The sequence below is a fragment of the Notolepis coatsorum genome (assembly GCF_963971535.1).
Source record: "Notolepis coatsorum genome assembly, chromosome: 1".
In the NCBI taxonomy this organism is placed as follows: Eukaryota; Metazoa; Chordata; class Actinopteri; order Aulopiformes; family Paralepididae; genus Notolepis; species Notolepis coatsorum.
In genome coordinates this window covers 152227577-152248935 of record NC_140165.1, presented here as the reverse complement: position 1 = coordinate 152248935, position 21359 = coordinate 152227577, and the positions used below count along the sequence as shown (strand labels likewise).

Below are 21359 nucleotides of genomic sequence, written 5' to 3'. Positions count from 1 at the left end.
CTCTCAGCTACTGCTCTGTGTCTCAGTGGATGAAGCTCCCCTCCCCTCACATCAGAGTGAGAGAAAATGATGACCCACTACTGGAGGAATGAATGAAAAATGAATATGCAAGATGTGCAACTTGTAACTCTATCTATTATTACTATGTAACTTGTATTCATGTATTCATTCATACATATGGTGATCAAATATAATTTAGATTAAAAAAGGGGGATAATCAACAAAAATGTCATACCACCACCACCACAGCCACCCCCCCCCCCCCCCCCACACCATGTTAGTGCATGTTAAAAAGTAACTTCACCAAAAGAAAAATGCTTATTTATTTTGCACATAATCTCACACATCCAAAAACTGTTTTACACACATTAATGTTGTTTGACGGGTATTGAGTAAATAAGTTTGAATATGGCCACAGGTGATGTCATCTGGGACATTTAATCCTTGTGTTTTTCAAACTAATGTGCTAATGTGAATGTGTGCTAAATTGTTTAGAGTTTTTGGACGTTTGTGAGATTATGTGCAAAATAAATCAGCATTGTTTTCTGGTGAAATGCCCCCTTTAATGGAGTTGTTGTGTGAACGAGCATGGAACTACTGTCATTTTAGATTTATCAAGGCAACGGCAGATGTGCAAATGTTTCCTTTTGCGTCTGTGAGATTGAAAATAAAAACGTGAAGTGCTTTTTACTGCAGCTACACTATAGATAAATAAATAAATATACAAGCGACTTGAGACACTTGATAAAAGAGGCCCACTGTTTGATAAAAGTCAGTAGCTGCTAAGAAGAGTTACCGTGAGAAAGAGGATATGAAACAAGATATGTATACAGCGAATGTAAGCATTGGGCTGGAGACTTAAAAACAAAACAAAAGTAGTTGCTCCCCAATCCTACAGACACTGCTCTTCACTATCAGTCACCCGTCTGTCGTCTGGACACGGTTTGTCACTCACTCTCCTATCTTGCCTCTCAGCGACCTGGTGTGAAAATGTAGTCCAAAGCCTGCCTCTCTGCAGCAGCCACGTTAGGGTGCCAGAGGTCCACCATGAAGACCACCCTGGGGCCGTCCTCTGCACTGCCTAGACACACAGAAATAGAGCTATAATGACACAGAAACTCATTCTGTCATGAATACTAATACTCCCAACCCCCTACTCTGTTTAAATGGGCAATTCTCTTTAGTAAACTGGTTTTCCTGAAGCATTTGGAGCATCTCTTTTCCACTCCTTTTGTTAACAGTGACATGTGTGTGAAATTCACAGTGATGCACGTTTGTAACCAATCAGGCACTTCTGTTCGACTGTGCACTTATCGTACAACCAACAAATCAATACTGGAGAAAAATGACTAGAAAATGTGTTTGGGGATAGCAAACAGAGGTTTTTAAAGTGAAACAGATCAATATTCTTTCAGTTTCAATCACGAAAGTCAGAGCAATCAGGGAACACAACCTTTACATTTAGCTGTTGAATGCTCCTTAACCTCTTAACACTCCTGCAAGTTTTGCATAAAACGCCTGTCGATTGCATACCTAAAGTAATTTGAAAACTATTCTTGAACCATTTAGGCTATAGCACATGCATGAGTAGCCTCTGTTGACGGGAAACATTCAGAATTGTCTTCCACAACAGGTAGAATCGCTCTGAGTGCTAGTGTATTAGAGTTACAGAGGTTTGAACACACTGAACTAAACGTATTTTTTCTGAATTATTTTGCAAACAAGTGCCTCTTACAGGTTCCAGCTGAGAGATATTAGCTGGAAAACACAATGGGGCCATAGCCTGAAGTCTTATCTAGTACAGGTCCAAAATTGATTTAGGTATGTTTTAGGTATGTTGAACGAGTCTGGACCTTTCGGCAGATAGAAAACAATATATATCCTGGGAAATATCCCTCACGTGAGATACCGTCGTTTCCAGAATTTCAGTGGCTACAAAAACGGTCAATCATTTTCACCGTCAGAGGTGATTGGTCCGGTCACCTCTGACGGAAATGTACTGATGAAAAAACAATCCGTTTCGTACAGTACATGTTGACTGCAAGCAAGTCATTGATAAGCGACGGTTGTATTAGACACATAGCCATAATTTAAAATATAGTTTATGCGTTCGCAAATATCCCCGTCCTCTCATTGACTAAAGCGGTGGCACTCAAGCGATAAATAGCACACCCCCTGCCGGCACACAATGTGTTAAGAGGTTAAGTCTTCTGTTTGCAGCCACAAATACAAGATTGTTTGGGTAATTGTGTTCCAGTATAAGATCGTGTTGGTTAACACATCCACCGCCGGAAACGCTTTAAAACGTTATTGCCCGCCATGCTTTGACCGCCAGACCACGCTGTACAGCAATATTGAGATCAATAGTTAATTTTTTCGCCATGGCATTCATAATTCATATATACACCTCCGGCGCTGCAGCTGGACCCTACGGCTCAATACAACGACGGCTCAATACCGCCGCCTGGTGGATGGTCGGGCGAGTTACACTGGTAAACAGGATATGGCTGCTGTGCGTCGATTAAATTCATCCGGCCGTCAGATATTGTCGCAAGGCTCCCGACAGACACTATAGTACATATCGATCGCTTTATAAACGTAATCGATATGATTTCGGCGTTTATTGCGACATACAAACCGGAAATGGACCTAGGCGTTTACAGTTGAATTTTTTAAATATAGCGTGTATCGGGAATAAACGGCAATTGATAATCTATATATGCGTTTATGCCTATAACTCACGTTCTATGAATTACTACAGAAAACGATAAAAACACTTATATTCTAGAAGGTATTTTTGTATGAATCTATGAATGAAAAAGTATAACGTTCCTACATCCTGAACGATAGATAATCGATGTTGAATGGGCCATAGTAATGTCAATTTAGCAATACAATTTAAAAAGTTATAGCCCTGCAAAGAAGGTGAACATCTCCATAGGCTTAGAGTGGTGGCAGACTGGCTATATTGATGGATATAACCAGTGGCAGGGAATGTGTTAATCATGAAAAGAAAACAATCGAGATAAAACAATTGTTGTGCATGCCGTGTCGCTCTCATTTTGTCTTGTGTTTTAAATGCAGCGCACCCTTCCTTCACAGTGGTGCGCTCAGCCTCTTCCCCCAAGCCCAAACCGTAGTTTCAGCCCATGATGAGATGGAGGAGGGAGCCACAGTGCATTTCTCCAGTTTATTTTGAAATGTCTTTGGTGACAGATGACAGAGCCTTTGGTCGAGAAGAAAGGTAAAACAAGTTGTCTGGAAACACTTTGGTTTCGAGGAGTCAGACTTGGAACAAGCTAAAATGCTGTGCAACATTTGTAACACTGTTGTGGCTGCACCACAAAGAAACATCAGTGTTAAAATAAAAAAAAAAACACATATGTTTAATAATCGTGATTTTGACACGATATACGCGATCAATCACATATACTGACGATTATGATTTTTGCTATAATCGAGCAGCCCTAGACACAGGTGTACTCAAATCTGCCCTGAATCAGTGCTCTGATTCCACCAACCAGACCTGTGTCCCAAACAAAGTGTGTCTAAAAGGGAGCTATACTTTAATGGAGCTATACTTTAATGGACATTCGTTTGATAATGCCATGTATTTTTCTTAGGCCTGTCCCCGACTAAGGATTTGTACAGTCAGCTTTGATTGGACAACATTTGCAGATTGTTTATTTTTTTTATCATTCCATTTGGGCTGTGGGGGTGCTTAACCATATCAGTGCCTACCTTGTTTACCGTTAAAAACGCCTAATCTATGTTTTAAATTATGGCTATGTGTCTAATCTGCCCGTCGCTTATCAATGACTTGTTTGCAGTAAACATTGTCGAAACGGATTGTTTTTTTATCGGTTCATTTTCGTTTTATAGCATTTTGAAAAGTCCTCGTTTTCAAGGATAATATAAAGATTCCGTGATAAAAGACATTTACTGGAATATTCTAGAATACACAAAAACGTTGTCATTTTTCGGCCTATTTATGAATAGTTTTCAAATAAACGCTAGATTATCGATAGTATATGTGTACGTATGCACGCTATAGAGGCGATCTGAAAAATCGATTCTCTTATTTCCTCATCAGCGATCACAGCCAAACAGCCACATCACACATAGGGCAAACGCTGAAATCTCAGTGAAATCCGGTCTGATTATCCTAAGACTGGTAAAATAGATTCCTTACCTGAGATCAGATGTTATCCAAAAAGATTATTCCAATTCCTGATCGCCATTCCAAATATCGATCACGCTAATTGATTGATTATTGGCTGCTGTAAATATATATTCAGGGCACGAAATAAACTTTTTGACTCACCGGCCAGTGGCGGGTAGATGGGACAATTCTACCCGCCAAGCATATTTCTTACCGGCCAAAGAAAATACGCATTTTTGTGTCACATATCATATATATATATATATATATATATATATATACACTATTTAGTTTACTGGGACATATAGAGCTAACGTGAGCTAACGTTGCCTACCGAGCGAACGGACTTCAACGGAGGTATTATGCACTCGACTATAATTGCTGGAGCATTTGTTGATATCAGCAGCTATCAGTAGCTAGCCAGCTAGATACCGTTAGACAATGCCTCATGTATTAAAACTAAAAGTGAATAGTTGACTGGGTCATTGTTTAAAGTTTAAACAATGACCCATTACCGTTTAAACTTTAAACAGTAACGTTAGCTCACGGAGGTCCGCAATAGACTAGAGCAGACTGCCTCTGTGTTGATACGAGCAGAAGCGAGCAGAAACAAGTCATATCCGCCCCAGGATATGACTTGTTGCCACAGGTTTTTTTCAAAATAAGAGTATCATATGAATCGAACGTTGCTAACTGCCGGAGACCCGCACAGGATTTTCAAAATAAGAGTATCGATATGAACTACACGCCAGGTGGCGGGCAGACCTCTCATTGTTAGTCGCCAAACCTAAAATATGCCCGCCATTGGCGGGTGGCGGGCGGCGGGTTCTAATTCCATGCCCTGTATATATTCCAGGCTGATTTCCGTCTCGCGATCAGATCCCTCTTGATCAGACGTCTCGCCAGCACAATGGAGCCAGTTGGCTCCACCTCTACAGATCCCAGGTCAGTCTAATCGACTGACCTGCAGTTACACAGGGATAGACGATAGGGGGCGCTTTTTTCCCATCTCAGCTCCTGGAGGGGCTGCTGTACCAACGGGAGACTCAGTTGATGAAATATGAATTCAGATCGCTAAAAAAAAAAAAAAAAAAAAATAATAATTGTCGTCGACGGCACTCAATGGGGGGGGGCTGATCAAACGACATGACGTCGCTGGCACTGAAAGTGTTAATGTCTGATTCAACTTAAATCAGACATTTCATGTATGCACGAGGAGATATAATAATGATAATCTAGCGTTGATTTCAGGATGATTAGATAATCAGCCGAAAAATTACAACATGATGACTGGATTACACTAAAATGCCTTTTTCTCGTCTTTTCCTGGAATTACTCAGAATCACCCAAAAACATACTCGTATTCAAAACGGTATAAAACGGAAATGTACGGATGAAAAAACAATCTGTTTTTTGCATGTTGACCAGAAGCAACTCACTGACAGTCGACGGTGTTATTAGATCCATAGCTATAATATAAAATATAGTTTTAGGACTCGCAAGTTTGTCATTCTAAAACTATATCCATTGAATAAAGACCTGGCGCTGAAGGGGGATCAGCGCCCCCTGCTGGCGGTCAATGTGTTAAGCAACCCCGAAATGGAATGATCAATTTTCTTTTTATAATAAATAATAAAAGCATTCGACTGAGAGATTGGCAGTGGACTACGGCTCCTTTCATTCGATTAGTCGAGGTCAGCCATAATTTGTTTAGTTCCATGTATTGTTAATTCCAGTGTCTAACTTATGTATCGTTTGTGTTTGACAATTACTCTTTGTTCAGAGCTAATAAGGATTTGAGTTAGATCATTATTAGTTGAGGGTTTAAATTGAGTTTGACTGTTTTATAAAAGCAAATGTGAGGGAAATATACATTTGTTGGCATGTGTTCATGGACCATGTTCAATATCTATCGACTGAATGATTCCATGGGTTCAATTATAATACCATACATCTTCTTCTTCTTCTTCTTCTTATTTGAATTTCTGCCTTGCTCTCCCTAATTCTGGTGCCCCATGTCTGATATTTTATCTCCCTAGGCTCCAGCCCTCTCCAATTAAGTTACACCTAAAACACCAGAAGTGCCTGGTTGTTATGCGGCAGTGTCTGGTTGTCCCTAAGAATAACCATTTGAATATGAATAGTCTGAAATTAGGACAATTCGAATGAAGTTTGAATATTAACAAATCAATACAATTTACATTACCACATCGAAGCAGGCATACAAAACTTTAAATGAACAAGTTCATTGTCTGCTGTATTTATTATTATGGGTAATACCAATAGGAAACTGTCATTAGGCATCACCTATTTATTGTTGTCATCAAAACTGACTTGTATTACAGGCAGTTTTTCAAAATCACAAAAAATAACCAGTGATGTATTTTCAGTTCACCTCATATCAATCATTTATTTTAAGATGCGACTGGCAGTTTGGTATTCAAATTATTTATCTTTTTTTTTCAAATATAAAAGACATTTGAATATTCCAATTCCTTCCGACAGCCCTAATAGGTGGTGGAGAGAGTAAACATCAAAGAATAGTTATTATTTTTTTCTCGTTTTTAATTCATTCTCATTCCAGTAATGAACAACATAGGCAGGCAGAATGAAATAAACCATCAATACTCTAAAAGAATACCCCACACAAGAATTGGTCCTCCTTATACAATATAAAGCTATTGACCTAGCCTATATCAAATCCTGCCCTATTTTCTTGATCCTCCAGTCACAACCATTGCTTTCCTAAACTTTGTCAGAGGAAAACAACAGTTGTCAAGATAATAGGGCGGGGTTTGAGATAGGTCCATTGTGTTCTCACCCTCATGGAAGGCCCTGTGTAGGAAGGAGTCATCAAAGAGCAGACAGCTTCCCTTGGACCAGCACTGTGGCTCTCCTCCGACCACTAGCTCACAGGTAGGTGGCACTCTGAGACCTACAGGAGAACGACAACAAGTCCATATTGTCACGAATATGTCCTCGCATCGAAGTGTATGCTGATCAGAAACAAACCTTGCATGTTATCATTATTTTTTGCATGGGTTTCCTCCCACACCATAAAAAGACATGCATGCTAGTTATATCCTGCCATTGCCCTTGACCAAGGTACTTGGCGTTACAACTGGAGTTGGTCCCCGGGCGTTGCACTGTGTGGCTGCCCACTACTCCTAAAATAGTTAGGATGGGTCAAATGCAGAGGACGAATTTCCCCAAGTTGATTAATAAAAGTATAACTTAAAATTGTTCTCACAAAGACACGTATGGAAATATAAATCCTGGCTCAAGTGCAATACAGCATAATTAGCACCAGTACTGGTATTGGTTATCTGGCCGATACTAGGCCAGAACAGGGTATCTTTTCCTGAATACTAAATTCTGATACCAGAAACCATGGGTAACATGTCAGAAATCAAAGCTAATTGAGTTTCAGTAGTTGGTGCAGATAGAGGCATGTTCTGGTCTTTGAAATGGAGAGAAGAAAGTATTTCTATTTCTATAATTTCTTCTTTGGCATCTTCTCAATGAAATAGTGGCATCGGTGCATCCCTAACTTTAGATAGAACAACAGTTCATTCTTACCCAGGTGGCACCGCAGCCTGACATTGGTCGGCCCATAATGTTCAGTGATCAGAGTTCCCGGTGTCAGCACAGAGAAACATGCGTTTCCAAACACATTGTTGGCGATGAAGGTGCGCAGCTGCCCAAGCACCCTCCAAGCTCTGGGGCACCTCCTGGCGTTGAGTGCCAGGGGAGTGCCTTGGTTGACCAGGTAGTAGGTCCACCATTGCCCATGAGGAGTGCTGTTGGATTTCCATCCAGGAGGGAGGGAGCAGCCACCCCGTGCTGGTTGGTGTTGGTAGATGTTCTCAAACTCAGCCAGAAGAGCAGGGAAGCTCCGCTCCAGCAGCTCCACATCATGTTTCTGAGCATCCCGGGAGAAGAAAGGTGCCGAGGGTAGGTCAGGGAGGAAGAAGACCTCTGGTCTCTGGATGGTGGGTCGGCTGGTGAGGTATCGGCCTTGGTCACGGACTCCTTTGTGCACCCTACCCATACCTGACCAAGTGTAGCGCTTGGCGTAATCCTGCAGGCTGTGGTACAGCCGCTGGTTCAGACCCTCCCCCGTGTTGCTACAGCGGAAGCACTCTGTCGACTGGCAGTAAGCAAACCCGTTCTGCTCCTCCGCCACAGACATCTGCCTCCCTTTAGCACTGCCACACCCCTCTGAGCTGAGCATGGTGCCCCCACCCCCTCCCACTCGGCTGGACTCTGTGCTGTACCTCCCACGCAAGGGGCTAGAGCTGTGCTCCCGGCCCACCCTGTAACAATACCACACAAAGAGCAGCAGCAGACACATGGCTGTGCCGAAGGCACTGGACTCACACTCCCTTATGGACTGTATCCCTCCGGCCACCATCTCCCTCACCCCTTCTAATGACCACTCCATACTGGCTTCTCTACTCTAAAATAGCTGCTGAGTCTGATAAAAGGAAGTAAGTGCTGATGAAGGATCGATTGACCAACCCGTCTTGATTCTGATTGGAAGGGCCTTTAAAACACACACGGGATTAGCAAGCCTTTTCAGCCCCCCCTACTGTAAACAATCTGACACTACTGTATCTGATATGACACACTCGCTCTCCAGTCTGTACATTTCAGTGCTCAGAGACGAGGGAAGGTTTTTCTGTGCATGGCGTCTGGCTGTGCGGTATTTGTGCTGCTCCCTCTCCTGTTCATTTAGACAAACGTAGACAGACACTGCACCTCGGGGGCATCTGTGTTTTAAGAGAGGAGAGAGAGAGAAGGGTGGGTGGGGCAGATATGGAGAGAGGACATTATAATTAATGAGATACAGTAAGGTGCTACACAATATTAATCGACACTAAGCATGTGAAAAGAGTTATCTGATTATCTGCAGACAGCATTACAAAGCCACTTTCATCGTGTGTCAATGATACATATCCGACTAACAGATAGACTGATAATATCCATCCGTCTATGCACCACCTCTACAAACAAACACCTGCTGAAACTCACTCACACACGCTGGACTTAAAATGACTGCACCACACACACAACAGGGAAATTGGAATTCGTTTTTCCACAAACCGCAGCTGTGAAAACCCATGAGTCATGAGCACATTGGTGCATTTAACACATCTTGCTCCCCCTCTTTTTCTCACACACAACGATATTGTATTATGTAAACAGATACGGATCATACGGTTGATATCTACCCACGTGAATAATATGCATTTAAAGGTTGCTCAGCAGGCTGCATAAAAGGCTCCTGGGGGGGTTGGCGCTGCCTGATTACATTACATAATTGTAAAACATCAGCAGCCAAAACATTGAGTCTACAGTTTAAAATGCGCCAACAGTACTCATCATAACTCCACAATGATCCGGTTTTGCCATCTCACCAAAAACGATAATAAATAAATTCCTCCTGCTCGAGCAGAGCAGATCCCAGCTGTATCAATTTGGATAGTAACAAGACGCACTCACAATCCCCTCTCACCGAGTCTCAACCAGTTGTTCTTCTATGTTTTTGGACAGTTGTTTTCCAACAAAACATGTGGGCAGACACAAACATCTAAAATAATCATGAACCTAATATTCTTCCTCAGCTTGGCGTCATCCCACTTCAACCAACTGTTTCCAATGCAATCTGACCATGATGCGCCCGCCTAACCTGCAGTTAATTTAGGCCATCGTGCCGTTATTAGCCCATATAGATATAGCCCACAGACGATGGTCAAGAGACTGATCACATTGAAAGTAGGCTAGGCTATCACGATCAATGTAAATCAAATGAAATAAGCATCGCTCTAATGTCCCTAATATTTAATATATATATATATATAATAGCATCCGTAATATTTCTTGACGTCCAAATACATCGTTGTTTAAGACATCTACAGGTTTGCAATCATACCTACCTACTAAATATTCGTTACTGTAGCCAATGGAGAAGAAGCTTAGGCGTACAGGTGTTTCTCCAAGGCAAAGCTGCGCACCACTGCAGTGCAATAGGTTGACGAACATCACTTGTGAACATCATAGAAAAATATTTCGAAAAGGTATCCTAATTGAAATTAACACGAAGCGTATCCACAAAAAGTAAGGTAAAATAGTCTCATCGACGACTTAAACCCCCCTTGTCTGTTCTGAAAAGCAGTTTTGGGCTATAGACTATAGGCTTCAAATAATATTGTTGTCAATAGCTCCATCAGGAAAGACACTCTCTTCCGTATGGCTTCAAGAGCTGTCTCGCTCGTAGACCAGTCCTTCTACCAAAGATAGTAGAAGAGAAAAGATAACGCATTCAAAGCAGCGCCACTCCACCGGGGTGAAAATGGAACAGTTCCGGTCTCCGAAGTGGGCGGGACCTTTACACACTCCTACGCGCATATATATAATATCTATGCCTACGCAGGGCTGTCTCGAGTCTACTCAATAGGTACAGCTCCGCTGTGGCTCAACACTCCACTGCCATCTGCTGGCCAAACTAAATAGTCCCTCCAAGGTTAATCATAGCATAATGCATTATTCAAAACAAATAAAAACACTAATAAAAACACTGTGACCACATACAGTCTATGTGTGTCACACATAGGCAAGACAAAGGTATTTTTTCTTTCAAAATGACGACAACATTTGAAAGGTCTATATAAAGAGACTAATTCAACTACTGCTAGACAGTAGAGGGCCACAGATGTCAGCTCAAAAAAGAGGTTTCTGGGACTTCTGGGACTGGAATAAAAAAATAAAGGCCCTTCATATCTCATACATTACATTACATTTACATTTAGTAATTTACCTGACGCTTTTATCCAAAGCGACTTACAAGTTCTGTATGACAAGGATGGGTACAACTCTTTCAGCTGAGTAACAATGTTCATCAAACAGTGTTGAAACTTGGGTGCTGCAGTGTTGAGTGCATAGTAGTAGTCGTAGAGACATAGTATTATAGTAGATAGTAATATAGACATGGAAGATGAATTAGTCGAAGAGTGTGTTGACAGAATCAGGCTATAGGGCGACAATAATGTGGTCAAGAGGCATGGTTTCTATCTTTAGCCTTTAACTGGCGTGGTTTATTTATTCACATGGTATGAGCAGTAACACATGAGTCCTCCTCTCTGTGAGAAGTAGGTGGGGGAGAGAGGTCGAGTAGGAGGAGACATTCCTATTTATACTCGCCACCTGGTGGTGTCTTGAGTGGCTCCGCTAGAGCGCCCTCTAGTGGAAACAGTTATATATGCAGTTACACAGTTAATAACAATCCTACCTAGAACCTCTGACTTCAACACTCCCACTTAGGGTTGTATTAGCATACTGGTTAACTTCTCCGAAAAACATTTTACAAAGGAAATAATATAATCCAAAAACATCAAAAGAATATGGCAGTCAATATCTACACACCAAACATGACCTCTGCAAATCTCTTCAATTTCAATTTGGAAGCAGGTTTCGTCATAGCGTCTGCTACCATGTCGTCCGTTGGACAATAAATCAGTGTCATCCTTTCTTCTCTGATGACAGATCTGATGAAATGATATTTTATATCGACATGTTTACATCTCTGTCGGCACACAGGGTTTCTAGCAATCGCAATGGTTCCCTGGTTGTCCTCGTAAACAACAGTCTTCTTATATACATAGGTATCCATCCCTTCAAGCAGTTGTTCCAGATAAATACACTCCTGTATGGTCATAGCTAGAGCCATATATTCGGCTTCACAAGTTGATAGTGCCACTGTGCGCTGCTTCTTTGTTTTCCACGAAACCAGTGAGCTGTCTGCGTTCAAACTCACACAATATCCTGTGGTACTCCTTCTATCTGTGGTGTCAGCTGCCCAGTCTGCATCACTGTAGGCTTTAAGTCCTAGACCCTCACTGCTCTTTCTGAAACACAGTTGTTTGTCTGCTGTACCTTTAAGATACCGAAAGACATGTTTTGCTGTAATCCAATGCTCCTCTGTGGGGTCAGCGAAATGCTGTGACAGTTTACTCACTACAAAACATAGGTCAGGGCGGGTACATGTTGTTAAATAAATGAGGCTACCCACAGCTTCTCTGTAAATTTTTACATCTGTCAGTTTCTGGGCATCCTCCTGATAGTCTAGTTTTTGATCACATGGTGTTTCCCTTGATCTACATTCTTGCATGTCAAAACGTTTCAGGATCTTTTCCACATATCTCTTCTGGGATATTTTTAGACAATTGGCAGACTGTTCAAAGTCAATACCTAGAAAATGCTTTAACCTCCCAAGGTCTTTCATTTTGAATCTGGTGGAGAGCATCTCTTTCACCTGTGCTAGGCTTCTAGTGTTGTCTGCTGCTATGATCAAATCATCCACCCAAATGACGATGATCACTTTTCCTGACTCCTTTGACTCCCTCGAGTAAACACATGGGTCTACTGGGTTCTGTAGGAAGTGATCTTCGATAAGACATGTATGAAGCATCTCGTTCCAATTTCGCCCAGACTGTTTCAGGCCGTAAATGGATTTTTCCAGCTTACACACTAGCTTCTCTCCTTTCTTTGTTCCATATAGGTTGTTCCATATATATCTCCCTATCTATGGGTGCGTGCAGATAGGCTGTTTTCACATCCATTTGATGTAAAATTAAATTGTCCTCAGCTGCTTTCTGCACCACTACCCTTATACTGGTCAGATTGGCTGTGGGGGAGAATGTTTCACCGTAGTCTATCCCCTCCCTCTGACTGTAACCCTTAGCTACAAACCTCGCTTTGTACTTGTCGTGGCCTTCAATACCCTCCTTGATTGAATACACCCATTTCCCTCCCACTGTCTGTCTGCCCTCTGGTAACTTGGTTAGAGTGAAGGTGTGGTTGTCCTCTAGGGACCTCATTTCCTCATCCATTGCTCTCTCCCATTTACTTGATTCAGGGGACACTATGGCCTCTTTAAAGGTCTGAGGTACCCCACTAACTACCCTGTAGCAGTAATCAACGGTAGTGGGTGTACTGTCCTCCTCGTCACTCCCTTTCCGGGCATAGTCTGTCAGATACTTTGGGGGTTTGTGTTCCCTTGAGGGATATCTCCCACCGCTTGGGGCACTTGACGTCACCCTCGGGTGCTCCTCGCCATCGCCCTCTGGGGGTGGCTGACTGTCTGCCTGCACGACCATGCTAAGTACACTGGGCTGACGTGTCTCTGTTTCTACACACCTTACACTGGAGTCCAGCTCTGGCTCCTCTGTCTGTGTCTCGCCCTCACATGTTGTCTTTGTGACAAACTTGACTAGCCTGTGTTTCTGCACTCCCCCTTTACCAGGATAATAAACCAGGAAAGCGGGGCTTCCCTTGTCATGCCCTACAAAGAGTCATTTTTCACATCTGGACTCGAGCTTTCCGCTGTCCTGCAGGTACGCATAACACACTGATCCAAATCGGTGCATTCTGGCTAGATTACACTTCTTTCCTGTCAGTGCTGTATACGGGGTGGTGCCCGTGTGCTTATTAAAGCACCTGTTTCTGGTGTAAGCGGCTTCTTGCACCGCATAGTGCCATAGGCTCTTAGGTAAGTTACTATCTACTAGCTTACACCTATAGCCATCTTACATTTACATTTTACATTTAGTCATTTAGCTGACGCTTTTATCCAAAGCGACTTACAAGTTCTGTACGACAAGCCATCAGGAAGAGCACAACTCTATCAGCTGAGTAACAATGTTCATCAAAGTGTTGAGTGCTACAGTGTAGGTTAGTTTATTAGGACAAGTGCATGACAGTATGGTTAGTTAGGGTTAGATTTTTTTTTTTTTTTTTTTTAATTCAGATAATGGTTGAAGAAGTGAGTCTTTAGTCGACGGCGAAAGATTGGACGTGTTTCGGCTGTCCTAACTGGGGTGGGTAGTTCATTCCACCATTGTGGGGCAAGGACTGAGAATAGGCGACTTCTCTTTGATGACCCTCCCGGAGCTTGGATAGGAGTAGGTCTGAGGCGGCCAGAAGATGCAGAGCGTAGGGGTCTTGAGGGTGTGTAGTTAGAGACCATTGACCGGAGGTAGGCGGGAGCAGTTCCCTTTGCCGCACGGTATGCTAGGTCAAGGGCCTTGAAGCGGATTCGTGCAGCAATGGGGAGCCAGTGCAGGTCCCTAAGAAGTGGGGTGACATGGGCCGACTTCGGTAGGTTTGAGATCAGGCGGGCCGCTGCGTTCTGAATGAGTTGAAGAGGCTTAGTGGCAGTGGCCGGGAGGCCAGCGAGCAGTGCGTTGCAGTAGTCGAGGCGGGAGATGACTGTTGATTGGACGAGGAGTTGGGTGGCTTCTTTTGTCAGGAAGGGGCGTATCCTTCTGACGTTGCTCAGGAGGAATCGGCAGGTTCTGGTTGTCGCTGCGATGTGAGCAGAGAAGTTCAACTGGTCGTCGAGGACAACACCAAGGTTCTTGGCGGTCGGGGACGCGGTCACAGCTGCATTCTCGACTGTGATGGAAAGGTCGGTCAGGGGGGAGGATTTGGCCGGCAGGTGGAGCAATTCTGTTTTGCTTAGGTTCAGTTTGAGGTGGTTGGTCGTCATCCAGGCGGAGATGTCGGACAGACAGGCCGAGATCCGCTCAGAGACGTGGATATCTGAGGGAGGGAAGGAGAGGAAGAGTTGAGTATCGTCGGCATAACAGTGGTAGGAGAAGCCATGAGACGTGATAATGTTACCCAGTGATTTAGTGTAGAGGGAGAAGAGAAGGGGTCCTAAAACCGAGCCCTGGGGGACACCCGTCCGCAGGGGGCGGGTGGCCGACAGGGTCCCTCTCCATGACACTTGGTAGGAGCGGTCATTGAGGTATGATGACAACCATGTCAGCGCAGAGCCAGCCACTCCCATTCCTGCGAGGGCCGCGAGGAGGATCTGGTGGTTGACTGTGTCGAAGGCTGCAGATAGATCTAGGAGAATCAGGACAGAGGAGAGGCCTTTCGCTTTTGCTAAGTGAAGTGCCTCTGTGACCGCAATGAGGGCTGTCTCTGTGGAGTGACCAGTCCTGAAGCCTGACTGATTAGGGTCTAGGAGGTCATTCTGTAAGAGATAAGCAGTAAGTTGGTTGGATACAGCACGTTCAAGTGTTTTAGAAAGGAAGGAGAGAAGAGAGACAGGACGGTAGTTGCCTATGACGGTAGGGTTCAGGGATGGTTTTTTTATGAGGGGCGTGACTCTGGCTTGTTTTAGGGAGGTGGGGACCACCCCCGAGTTGAGTGAGGAGTTGATGGTTGCAGTTAGGAATGGGAGGATGTCTGGTGCTATGGACTGGAGGAGTGGGGAAGGTAGCCGGTCCAGCTGGCATGTAGTCGGACGGTTCGACGTTACCAGTGTCAGGGTCTCGGCTTCTGTAATGGGAGAGAAAGATGACAGAGTGAAGGATGAGGTTCTCGATTCAGCATTTGGAATGGGTGGGGGTTGGGAGAAGGAGCTGCGGATGTTCTCCACTTTTTCCTCAAAGAAGATCGCAAAGTCTTCGGCAGAGAAAGATGAGGGAGGGGGGGGTGGGGGGGGAGTGAGGAGGGAGGACATGGTAGCATGCAGTTTGCGAAGATTCTTGGCAGAGGCCTCGATCCTATGGTGAAAGAAAGAAGCTTTGGCATTAGTAATGGTTTTGGAGAATGTTAACAAGAGGTTGTGATATGTGTCGATGTCAGCAGTGAGGCGTGACTTTCTATACTTCCTTTCAGCTGCTCTCAGGATCTGTCTTTGTTCTCTCACTGGATCTGTCAGCCATGGACTGGGTGGGGAACGGCGGGCAGGTTTCTCAACGAGGGGACAGAGCTTGTCGAAGGAGGTTGCAAGGGCTGAGAGGAGGGTGGAGGTTGCCATCTCTGTGGAGAGAGCAGAGAAGGTGTCACTCAAAGGTAGAGTGGATAGTATGTCAGAGGAGAGGGTGGAGGGGGATAGGGAGGGCAGGTTGCGTCTGAGTGAGACGGTTTGAGTTGGGGTGAAGACCTTTCGGTTAAGCATGAGAGTTAGTGAGAAGGATATGAAGGAATGGTCAGATACATGTAGGGGAGTTACCGTGGTGTTAATGATGCTGGAGTTACGTGAAAATATGAGATCCAAGGAGTTGCCTGCTTTGTGGGTGGGAGGCATGGCAGTGGGAGTCAGGTCAAATGATTGTAGGAGGGAGACTACTATGACTGACTGAGATGAGTCAGGCAGGTTGAAGTCGCCCAATAGAAGGAGAGGGGTACCATCTTCCGGTAAGGAGCTTAGAAGCATGTCCAGCTCATCTGTGAAGTGATCGAGCGGACCTGGAGGGCGGTAGAGTGTAACAATGGTGAGATTGAAAGGATTAGAGACAGATACTGCATGTTGAAAAGAGTGCGCCATTCCCTCTCTGCCACTCCGTTCTGGTGTGGGGAATATGGACATGACGTCTCGTGTCTTATCTTGTTCCTCCTCAACAGTGATTGAAAATCTCTGTTTGTGAATTCGGTTCCGTTGTCGGACCTCAAACATCTTACGTTACCATAAGGGGCTATGTCTGCCAGGAATTTTTCCGTGGCCTGGAGTGTGTCACTCTTTGCTTTAAGAAAGTAAACAAACACTGCCCCTGTGCACACGTCTGTAAAAGACTGTACATATCTAAAGCCTCCTATGGACTCGTTTCTTACTGGACCGGCAAGATCTGTGTTAACCAACGCAAGTGGTACCTTTACTTTTTCTGTGGGATTTCTGTTTCTCGATTGAGCAAACTTCCCCTTTATGCACACTACACATTCTTTATCAGGTCTACGTTTTTCACCTTCAATGTGCATGCCCTCTGTCACTCCTTGCAGTTTCAGTAAATCCTTGTAATTACAATGACCCATAATCTCATGCCATGTCTGAATATCGTGGCTGACAGTTACTTTACACATATCATTGTCACCATTACACTTGTCGTTGTCATTACACTCTGTTTTCAGGTAATACATTCTCTGATACACCTCTATGTCAAATCGCGTACCGTTGGGCTCTACAAGAAATGTTTTACCTTCAATGAAGAACACTCTGGCACCGTTCGCAGTAGCCGCTATTACAGAGAATAGTCCTTGTGGGAACGATGGTACGTAGAGAGCGTTCTTTAACGTCACTGTACGCCGGCGCCCCCGCTGTCCGTGAGGCATACCTGTGCGTCTCCTCTCTCTTTCGCCAACCCGTAGGTGCGCTTCCCGTCTGCCAGCTCCATGCTGTGTCTCTCCGGGTGGAACGTTTTGTCAAAGTTCTTGAACCAACTCCTGTCGTTGATGACGTGGGACGACGCACTTGTGTCCATGATTAGTCCCTTCCTTTGGGCCTGTTGCAGCTGCGTTGGCCTGGTGACCAGTGGCATTGCGCAATATGTCGGGCCCCCCCCGCAGGGCAGACCACTCCCCTAAATCAATAATAAAGTGAGAAGATTTTGCGCGCTCAGTGCGAGGTCCATCCCATTACAGCCGACCCTAATGTCGAGCTCATCCTCCGCCTATGCAGGCTCTGACACTACTTGCAGTTTCAGTAAATCCTCGCAATTACAATGACCCATAATCTCGTGCCATGTCTGACGTGACTGGCCGTCCCGCTACAACACACATCATTATTATCATCACACTGGACATCGCAGCCACTTAAACCATGTACTAAAAAATTTACGGATTAGATTCCAGTTCCAATGTAACCTGTAGGCTACTTGTTCTGAAGGTCCAGATTAATACTGAAAGTCTGCGTTTATTATTTTGTATAACTTGTATATTGTTTATATATATAAGATATATATCCAACGTCATCCGTTTGCACCATAGTATTCTTCGCTCGCCTCATTGGGTCCCGCCCTTGACATTGGAGGCGCCACTAGACGAGCCCCCCAGACAGAGTTCAAGACATGTCCGGACAAGTTCAGACTTGCCCATAGCAGGCGCATTGATTCTGGACAGGTAAATCGGCTGCGCTCCCCTAGAAATCAGTCTGAGTATATATATTGTAGATGGCGCAAGCAGCCGGCAGTGTGAACAGTGGAGCAGTAACCTAACAGCAGTGGAAGTAACGAGTCGGCAGTATCAGAACAGGAGAAGCAGCAGAGCGAGATCGTAATACGTCCGGTACAGTTGTACACAGACCTACCAGCGGTGTATCGTTACAGATAGCTAGTAGCTACTTAGATACGACTATAATATTGTGGAGCCATTATTGGCGCAGTATAGTGACTTGTGTAGGCGAAGTAACGTGGAGAAACGTATAGTTAAAACCATCGGCGTTTGGATCTAACTACTCCCTGAAGACCGTCCTCGGGCTAGCTTCCAGTACAAACGAAGCTAGCTAGCTACCATCTATGCCATCGGGCTTCTGGATTAATAGCTATTAACCCTGCCATTGGGCACTAGGATTACAAGGACCGGTTCCGTACGAGACCCCTTTTCTTCAGTGACCACAGGATTATCCGACCATTCTTCAATTCCTCCGGAGCTTACAACTCCAGAGGGAAATCATCGTCTCCAGCTACCCCCTTGCTTTGCCCCGTATCACCTCTTCTCACTCCCTGCAGAGCTCCGGTCGAGTATTCTTAACCTAGGAAATATTCATTACCACTGACTTTGATACTCTGACATTCTACTATTAAAAGAGCAACGTGATAATTCAGTTGTATATTGATATGACGATTAAGATACTGTAAACTTGGTATCCTTGTCCCCGTGCCGTCAATTGAGTGTCTGCCATATTTATCTAACTGTACTGTCTGGCAAGTAATAATCTTTAGTAGTGGTTTAATCTAAACAATCTTTTAATACAGTCCGGGTTGTGTAGCCCCTTAGCTACACTACTCGTACTGGTAATGGCGAATAAACCGTTATATATTCTTCTAACCTGTCTCGGGTCTCTGCGGCTGTAGCGTGGCTGGGGGCCTGGCTGGGCTGTCTGTCTGCCTGGACCGGCGTGTTGATAGCGGTGGACGCGGCGCGGCGGCCGGCCTGGGTGGGGAGCTTACTGCCGATGCATTCTTCAGTAACGTTAGAGTCAGTCTACCTTTGCTGCCCGCTGGAACAATGATGTTCTTTTTCGTAGCTTTGCCGTCTCCTGTTCGGCTTTCGCTCTCATCTTGTTTTTCTAAGCACCGCCGCTTGCTTGGATATTTGCGGCATTTTTACCAGCGCTTCCCGCTGTGTTTTGAACGCTGCCAATGAACATTAGTTATCAGCCTAGCCCTATCGCAGGTGAGCAAATCATAGCAGGGAGGGGGGGGGGGGCCCGCCCTCTGCGCGAGATGCATCCAGCTGCAGCCCCGCAGAACCATACTGGGCTCCACTGTCTGCGCCCTGTTCTCGCGCGTTACGAAATCTGAGAGGATAGTCTACAGTGGGGGCGGGGCCCCCTAAGCTCCGGGGCCCCCCCGCACCGCGGGTGTTGCGGGGGCCTCCGCTATGCCACTGCTGGTGACGTATGCTGTCTGCGCCCTGGGGATGAAGCCCTCTCGTCCCGCTACTCTCCAGGCGTCGCCTCGATCCGTCTCACGCCGACCATCGCCGCCATCTTGTCCATGCGCGTGTCGCGCGCCCTGGTCGCGTTTCTTCATGCACGCTCTGTCTGCGTGCCGCATGGATCTGCAGAAGCCACACCAGACAGTCCTCGTGCAGTTACCTCTCCGATGGCCTTTCTCATCGCCAACACGCCAGCTCCGTCGTGGGCCTGGTCTTTTCCGTTGGCGTCGATTTTCCTTCAACACCCTCTCTCCCGCCTCCGCGGCGGCTGGGTGGGTATCTTCTGAGGCCTTGAAGTTTCTTAACTTGGCCTTGAACTGTCTCAGCGTCATGTCCGCTGAACCGCGTGTTACCAGGAGTGTGAACGGTTTGTACAGCTCCGGTAGTCCGCTCATCATCATCGCCATCATTAGCCCATCGCTTGGTGCTTCTCCTGCACTCCTCAATGGCGTTGCGATCTGCTCTGCTCTGTTGACGTATTCGGTCACAGTCTCGGTGTGTCCCTTCTTCAGGGCCGTTAGTGCTATGTGGAGGGCCACGACTCGGGGTCTTCCTCGCCCGATGTAATGCTCTCTCAACACCTCCAGGCTTTCTCTGCCTTTGTCTTTAATATCGCGGAATATCAGCCCCAAGCTGGTGTCGTCGAGCAGTGGCGCTAACTCACAGTACGCGTCTGCGTTACGCTGGTCGTCCAGGGCTTGCTCTTCCGCCGTTAGGTCTCCCGTGGGGGCTGCCAGGATCGTCTCCTTCAGTCCCGCACCGTGCATGCAGCATAGCATGCGCTCTTCCCAGAGCTCGTAGTCCTCTGCTTTTCCATTGAATGAGGGCCATTTGCTCCTCCCTTTGGTCGCCACGCGTTCTAAGACGGGGTTCTCCCCCTCGCCTCCGTTGTGCTCAGCAGGCGCCACGCGTTCTAAGACGGGGTTCTCCCCCTCGCCTCCGTTGTGCTCAGAATGCTCCGTCTCCCCCGGTGCCGCCTCCTCGGGACTCTTGGCTGCTACCTTCTTGACTTTCTTGGGAGACTTCTTGGCTTTCATGTTGCTCTTTGATGGTGGGCCTAGTTTTAGCCCCTGTTGGCCAAGCCTCTAGCCACGCCGTACTCCCGGTGCTAACCTAGCCTATACTTTAGCTAAACTTGCTACCCTTATTATTTCACCCTGGCGTTATCTGGGCCCATAACCTGTTGACAGAATCAGGCTATAGGGCGACAATAATGTGGTCAAGAGGCATGGTTTCTATCTTTAGCCTTTAACTGGCGTGGTTTATTTATTCACATGGTATGAGCAGTAACACATGAGTCCTCCTCTCTGTGAGAAGTAGGTGGGGGAGAGAGGTCGAGTAGGAGGAGACATTCCTATTTATACTCGCCACCTGGTGGTGTCTTGAGTGGCTCCGCCTAGAGCGCCCTCTAGTGTAAATAGTTATATATGCAGTTAGACAGTTAATAACAATCCTACCTAGAACCTCTGACTTCAACAGAGTGCATGATAGTAGAAGACAGTAAAAAGGTTAGTTATTATTATTATTTTTTTCATTGCAGATATTGATTGAATAATAGTCGACGGCGAAAGATTTGTCGTGTTCCGGCTGTCCTAACTGTGGTGAGAAGTTTGTTCCACCATTGTGGAGCAAGGACCGAGAATAGGCGGCTTCTCTTTGATGACCTTCCCGGAGCTCGGATAAAAGTGGGTCTGAGTCGGCCAGAAGATGTAGAGCGGAGGGGTCTTGAGGGTGTGTAGTTAGAGACCGG

At 45.5% G+C, this 21359-nt stretch overlaps 1 protein-coding gene across 2 annotated transcripts; it reads right to left on the bottom strand.

Moving 5' to 3' along the window:
* Positions 1-286: 286 nt before the first annotated feature.
* asphd2 (aspartate beta-hydroxylase domain containing 2) lies at positions 287-19197 on the bottom strand. Of its 2 annotated transcripts, none has more exons than XM_084315627.1 (4): positions 18999-19197; positions 7742-8934; positions 6984-7097; positions 287-1081 (listed from the first exon to the last, which is right to left on the bottom strand). In XM_084315627.1, exons 2-4 carry the CDS (start codon positions 8604-8606, stop codon positions 972-974), a joined length of 1089 nt encoding a protein of 362 aa, XP_084171753.1. In that variant the 5' UTR covers positions 8607-8934; positions 18999-19197; the 3' UTR covers positions 287-971. The 2 variants fall into 2 exon arrangements, with proteins under 2 accessions (XP_084171753.1, XP_084171752.1); XM_084315626.1 differs by lacking the exon at positions 18999-19197 and adding an exon at positions 10102-10378.
* Between the last annotated feature and the right edge of the window lie 2162 nt (positions 19198-21359).